Raw genomic sequence first — 7,500 nt, forward strand, 5'->3', positions numbered from 1 at the left:
TAAACTATGACATCAGTACATTATATGTTGCACATCTTTAAACAATAAAAAACCCCTTTATTATAGTAACTACAGGTATAATGGGGTTTGCTCTGTTTTTCTACTTGTCAAAGTTTGTTAGGAAAGTCAAATATTAAAAATAACATTTTAGAGAGTTACTACAGCGACAATAATAAAACAAGCCATCATTTTCCTCTTGATTTCAAAAGGCAAAAAACAGAAAAAAAAAGACAGGAAAAAAAAGAAGGAAGAAAAGCAAAAGAAGTATAAAGCTATGCCCATTATCTAAAGGACATCCTACTGCATGTTTACTAGTGTTTATGTTTCACATCAACATATTTTATAGAAGGATTTATATGCCTAACTCAAGTTGTATTTAAATCCTATGGTGCAGACCCTACCATAAAATGCCTCTTGAGTCCTATTAACTGTACCCATGGTTTTACTTTGCCTGTCTGCTTATTTAAGATGTAATCACAGTTTTGAAGAAAAGATTGTCACTTCTAAGCCTGTCCCCTCAGAACCTGTCTGTTACTAGTACTCAACTAGATATTTTCATCTTCAGTTGTTATTCTCTGTGGTCTTTGCAAATGGTATCTACTGGGTCTGTGACTGCATGGACAAATTGGCTACATATGTCTAGGACTGCTGCTTTGAGAAACATGTAAGTGGCACATTATTCTAGTGGTATTTTTGCATTTTAAAATGTTTCACTTAAATTTAGTTTCCTAAACATTTTTACCAATTAAATACACTCTATTTCCATAAAGATTTTAAAATGCTGATATGATCTGAACATGAATAAACACGATGGCATGTTTTTCAATGAAAACAGTATTAGTTGTACATGTATATGTATATATACATATATATTTAAATGTTTATATGTAAACAATATATATACACAGTGTGTATATATAGATAATAGTGTGTGTGAGTACGTATATGTATATATAGGTGTTAGCCTGCTAATGATGACACAACACCCTGTATTTTCTCAGACTGTAATACTGCATGTGCTCAATTGTTAACACAGAATACACTTGAATTTGAAGGCACAGATTTAAGCTTTAACAACCTCTCGTATTTCAATCTACAACTATTTAATTCTTCCACATTTTCTGTCACTATTTAAAATATTTAACTATAAATATAGCTAGTGTACATTGCTTAATTCAGCACTAAGAATGATTCAATTTTAAGAGCTATTATGACCTGTTATTTCAGAGGCCCGTACACATGCAATTTATCTATCATGTTAAAACATGTTGCTATAAAAGGGAACTTCTATAACATTTTAGCTTATGGGAGGCAACTTTCCTTCCATTAAAGCAATACCTAACGTTGTAATGAAAACCCCTAGTATTTACAAATGAAGGGTTTGAACTCCAAAGGTGCTGAGTGGCCTCAGCAGATGAGAGGATCAGACACTGAAGACTTTCAGGAGTTCAGAGCAGGTACTGGCACTCTGCAGAATTAGACACGAATTGTTTACCAAACAAACTGTTTGGACTTCACTGCATTAGTACAATCTGCATCCCCTGGTGGGGAGGCAACTCTTTAGGTGGAAAGAGCAGAAGGAATTATGTTTGTGCAGGTTTTAGAAGGAAAAGATATTTTGGAGTGACAAAAATTAATTGATTGCTTCTCATAATTAGATGGCATCAGTAGTCAGACAACTGTTTCATTTTATAAACACAAAAGCAGTTCTCCATTAACTCATTGAGAAAACAAACAGGTAAACCTAAAAGAAGGTTTTAAAAGTGAGAATAGAAACATATCTACAGAAAAAATGCTTCTCTCTTTTCCCATGTTTTCAAAATCACACATCCGAATTGCACTCATGCACATACAGACAGGAACATGCTCTTTGTTATTTCAGTGGTCCTGAACTAACCAGCATTTTTTATTTACACCTGTGACAGCAAAGCATCTTTATTGTGAGAAGTCACTCTGGTCCCTTCACCCCTGCTCCCACTTTGGAACGATTCATCGCAAGCAAAGCGAAGTCTCAAGTAATGTGGCCCTCTGGTGGAAAGCTCTGCATCACGTCCTACGCGACCACATCGCACAGTAAACTAACACATTCTGAAAACATGCAGTGCAAGGCTTTGGCACAACTTTTATAAATACATCGTGGGATTTTAATCGCCAGGCGAGCGCGGCGGTGTGCAGCGCTATCAGCAAGATGTTGCCGCCAGAAAACTGGGATCCTGACGTTTCAGCATTATCATGCACAAAAACAACAACAAATAACACTCCACGTTCTTCACTTGCACGACACTTCACATTCAACACACACCGAGGGTCTGCGGAAGGATGCCGGCCCCAAAACAGCCCTTTATTTGTTTAAAAACAAACAGGAAGCAAAACAAACTTACCTGCTGTTGTTGCAGATGCAGCAGTTCTACTGTGCTTACTTCAGTGCTCGTGTCACCACTTGATCTTCCATCTCTGCTGCCAGCATCTAATTGGCTGCTTAGAGTGCTCATTCCATTTTGATTCATTGAACTGTTGCTTATTGTCTCTGTCGCAGATTCCTGCATCATGACTTAATACCTAAAAGTGATTAAGAAGTATCAATTAACACAAGCGTTACACCTTCACACTTCCATTATCAAGATGTCCCTCTCTGCCAATTACAGAGACAGCATCTTTAGAAGAAGAAAAAAGCCTCGTGGAGCCGTTTACCAAGAAATGCGATGCAAACTCTGCTTTCATACAGATACTAATCACTGGAATTATGGTTTCTATAAGCAGTCTTTGTGTGCTTACATTTAACAGCCAAAATAACATACCATGCACGCAGCATGGTCAATAGCATTTATGAATGACTACATTTTAAAGTCTACCTATAAACCAGTTTAAATGAAGGCACGATTTCACACACTGCTCTATATTTCCTATTATCTAGCTTTGACAACCATGGATGACTATACAGCCTTATTTAAAATATTCACTATCTTGATTCTGTCAGAATTTTACAGCATATCTTATGCAAGGCTGTTGTTTAATGATGCACAGCTAATCATACAAAATTAAAATTTTGTAAGGGTGTTACAAATCATATGGTATCAACCAATGATAAATAGTATAATGGGCTTCTCTTTTTTTTGTGACTAAATAAAATTTTGCCTCGGAGGCATTTTAAGAAAAAGCTCCTGCTGCAAACACGTCAGATATTGCCTATTTTTTTAATCAAACGGCTGATATTCATTTATTTTTCTGACATTTAAAACATTTAATACTGTCCTTCCTGGGAAGTAATTAAGCTTATGCATGAGCAGCAATCAAACTGTTCACTTGAAGATGACTTAAAACTCAATTTTAACATAGGCAAATAAATGAAAGATATAAAATTAATTTTCCAGGCATGTATTAGATATGAAAGCTGGAAATAAAATCTATCAAGAATATCACTAATGATTGTGCTAAAAACAGCATAAATTATGCATATTACCTTCTCTACAGTAATAAATGTTTTATCATTTTCACTGCATAAATATACTGTACTTTCAGGATAGCAATGAGATGTCCTGCCAAGATCAGTTGAAATCTTTGCAGTAAATAAAGAACCAACGTGCCCTTACAAACCAGAATTTCAAGGCACATTTTGTATCTGTAATATGGAAAGGTCAATGTATCATTTCAGAGCCACCAAAGTCCTCCCCTGTTCTCGCAGGGTCAGAACGGACCTCACTTTCCTTCACCCTCACTCCCGACGTACTGAGAGCCCCCACAACAACCTGGCTGAGCTATGACTTTAAAAGACAACTCTGAAGGCTGAGGGATGTGCAAGCAAACTCAGAAAAAAAAACAAAGCTTCCTGCTCAGACTAATTATTGAACTTAGTTATTTGCTCCCTTGCAAGGTACAAGCAATAGCCTTTCTCTGGGAAAAAGAAAAAAAAAAAAAAAGCAGGAAAAGGCTCATTACAACTTCAAATACGTGCATGGGATATTAATCAAAACACTGTATGAATTAACACCAACAAGCAACCACCAGATAAAGTGCAAGTATATATTGTGTGAAGAAAGTTAAAATAGTCAAAGACAAGTAACTTGAAGATGGTCTAATCAAAAATAAAAAGGATGAAAAAACCCCAGACACGAACACTGTTAACATAAAGGAGGGCAGCTGTTACAGCCCCATAAACAACAGCAGCACCAGATGCGTTTATGAACAAACAGCCCTTCTTAACTACTCTTATGAACATCAGTGAAGAAACATAATAGAAATGGAAAATGTGATACACACAGTGATGAATTTTACAAGGCAAAAACAAAGCTAATACTCTTTTCTGAGATTAGGCAGCTAATAAGTATTCAAATTAGGCATAAATTTTACATGTACAATGTTTAAAATATTCAGAGAAAAGGGTCTGATTGCCCTTAGTAGTTATATGAAAATTCTAATGCGGATATGCCACAACTGTGGGAGCAGGCAGCCCTTTCCGATTTTTACAATATTTACTTTCAATAAAAAGACATGTGTATCAGAGTGGAAATCTATTTAAAACACTTCATCAACTGTATCGTTACAAGGATTTGAAAATTTGGGAAATTCAAACATTAATCGTCTTTTAGTCAAACAAAGATTTAACCAACAGACAGGTTCATCTTTTACAAATTCAAATGTTAGACAATAACAGTGGTACATTTAGCCAAGCACATTAAAAGGGCAAAAGGGTATAAATATTAGATAATCAAAACATTAGAAAACACTCAAAATTTTAATAAATAAATACATCAGCCCCCTTGTTTTTACATCTCTCCAACTCTTTCATTACAACTAGCAGAGAAGGGTTAAACATCTTCCAGTTCATATTAACCAAAGGGTTTTATGTCTTGTGGATTTTGTATCCTTGCAAAGCCCCAGAGTGTAGTTCGGGCTCTGCATTTTAAGTTAGTGTCTGTGAGCCAGCAGAATCAGCTTTAACATGACCAGTAACACTACTCTGGCAACAAAAAACAAGAAATCTAACTTAACAGCAGTGTACAGAGAGAATAAAACTACAGCGTATCAATATTAGAAAGGGTAATTTATTTGGAAGTGAAGTGAAGAAAAGGTTGAAGCATTTATATGAAGGAGTCCCTAGAATTTTATGTTGAAAATAAAATTGTTTTTATTCTAGTTGTAAAAGGGTATTTTTAAAAACAATACTGAAACTCTGACTTGAGTAACGTTCTGTGATTGTTGCCCACAGCCCCCTTCTCACTGCCGGCAACTAAAAAGGGGCTGCTGGAAAACGCAAGAGCACACAATCTTTTTCTTTTCCTTTCTTTTCTCTTGTATACACACACACACATACACGTATACTTGTATGTATGTTTGTGTATGTACGACTGACTCTAAACCCTGATGAATTAAAGCACTGAAAACACCTACACAAGGATCATTTCCGACATCTGTGTCTCAGTAATTTCAGTTATTGGTGACAGAATAATTTGAACCTGCAACATGTTGCTAAGCAAACTAATGTACTTTTTTCTTGCTTTTACAACGATAGTGCAGGTTGTTAGCATAATAATCATAAATAGATACAAAGCAAATATAATGACTGCCAGATACTGAAGCTGAAAGTTTATTATTTCAAACAGGAGGGAAAAAAAAACCCAACAAGTTCCTATTTACACACATCCGTACATTCACACTTTCTAATCCTTCTCTTTTTCTCTCGCTGTCACCCTGGCTGTCAGTCATGCCTACACAGGCACGCACACACTCACGCACCCGCATTCACAGACACATACATTCACCAGCACCTACTTCTGCTGTGATTCCCAAACTCTCGTTGCCAAAGGTGACATATCAGCGCTGCTACCAGGTATTTTAAACAAAGGTATGGGGAAAATAGTTGCTGCTTTCGGCAAGAGAGAATGAAACTGTAGATTATTTAGCGCGTGGCTGCGCTGCAGCAGGTTGAATGTCTAATTCTGCCAGGGTAACCAAGCAATCACCCATACCAAAAAAAAGAAATACTGGTCTTGCGGAGTTAGGAGCGACAGTTTTACTTTTCTCCCCTGCAGTGAACCGTATGTTTCCTGCATGTGCGTGTGCGTGCGTGCACGTGTGTGTGTTTTAAGCCTGCGAGTCACTGTACAGATACTTATTCTCTACACCGCTTCCCTTTTGAAACATTAAACTGACACTGGAACTGACTGCACAAGATTGCATTTTCTCTTCCTAAACAACTTGAATTGAAAGGTTACTTAGTGTAACAATATTTACTTGCAGAATTGTGTTGTTACCAAGGGTATAATGGATGGTGGCTATGCAGGTTTACGCAAGAATGAGTGAAGCATGAGGCATTAGCCATGTGTTTGACATGTTTCAAATTGCTATAATCCAGCATTAAACACACCCAGCAATTCATGCCATTTCTTGCAGCCATAATCTTGAATAAAGCGTGCGCAACCGCTTATTATATAAATTAGTATATGACTCCCTGTTATAGTCACAACAGCGCTTTTGTGTTTATTTTGCATCGAGATGTGGTCTTTTATTTGTGCAAATAGCAGGATAGAGAGCCGTAGCTCAATTAGCCCTCCCCGCTTTACGATGGGGCGGCCCGAACGCCAGGCTCGTTTCACCGTGCCAGGTAGGGCTTCGGCCGCCGCCAGGAGCCCAGCCCCGAGGGCTCCGCCCGGCCACGTGGCCTCGGCCGCACTGCACGTGCTGCCGGGCGCTTCGATGCCCACGCGAGCCTTCACCCCGTATCGAGCACCGGGGCCGTGGGGGCTGGCAGCCAGCATCCCAAACCGCCTCCAGAAGCTGGGGCGAGCCCTCGAAGCGAGGCCACGCTGCCCGGCACACGGCACCACGTGGGCATCGAGGTGCCGCCACGGCAAACCTGCGGCGCGTGGGGCTCGTGCCCGGCACGCTCACGCTTACCTCATTTTGCTTTCTAAGGTACGGCCTAAATCTGAGCGTTTTTAAAACTAGCCTGTGATGGAAAAGCGGAGGTGAGGGGCTAGGCTTAAATAACAGTAACTTTTGTGCTCTGGTGGAATTAATTCATCATTGACACAAGGCACGACGCATCTGAAGCCTTGCGCCGGTATGTTAAAAGTCTTTTAATACCTAAGATTGCCTAATAAATCAAAATGCCAAATATGAAGGACGTAGCTGAATGTGTGAGAACAAAATAATAGACAGGCTAAGAGGATATTTGTAAAGGTTGGTTGTTTTTTTTTCACTTAATCTAAAACATTCAGCTTTCAAAGCCTGAGTTGAGCAGAGAAATCTCTGCGTATTTTTTAAATATCTCAGTAAACAAATATGATTATTTTACAGTATTTCAATAGCAGTTGACCTAATTAGTGTTTTAAAGTACCTATATTACTAGGTTTAAGATCCTACTAGCTATTCAAGTAAGTTTTCTTTGTAAAAATGTAAAATATGCTCAAACACTTTGTGCTGGAAGGGCTGCCAGGAAAGCAGAGCTTCCAGTTGTGGGTTGCAAGATGTATCTTAGCACAATCAGAAAGAATACATGTC

At 38.2% G+C, this 7,500-nt stretch overlaps 1 protein-coding gene across 8 annotated transcripts in view; it reads right to left on the bottom strand.

Annotated features, from left to right (window-relative positions):
- FOXP2 (forkhead box P2) overlaps positions 1-7,500 on the bottom strand; it is a 422,073-nt gene that overhangs the window by 184,866 nt on the left and 229,707 nt on the right. For all 8 annotated transcript variants that reach the window (XM_069851240.1, XM_069851278.1, XM_069851249.1 and 5 more), the window contains one exon: positions 2,382-2,559. In XM_069851240.1, coding sequence (XP_069707341.1) covers positions 2,382-2,549 — 168 coding nt within the window. In that variant the 5' untranslated portion in view covers positions 2,550-2,559. The remainder of the gene's footprint in view (positions 1-2,381; positions 2,560-7,500) is intronic.

Source organism: Phaenicophaeus curvirostris, chromosome 1 (genome assembly GCF_032191515.1).
Source record: "Phaenicophaeus curvirostris isolate KB17595 chromosome 1, BPBGC_Pcur_1.0, whole genome shotgun sequence".
NCBI classification, from domain to species: Eukaryota; Metazoa; Chordata; class Aves; order Cuculiformes; family Cuculidae; genus Phaenicophaeus; species Phaenicophaeus curvirostris.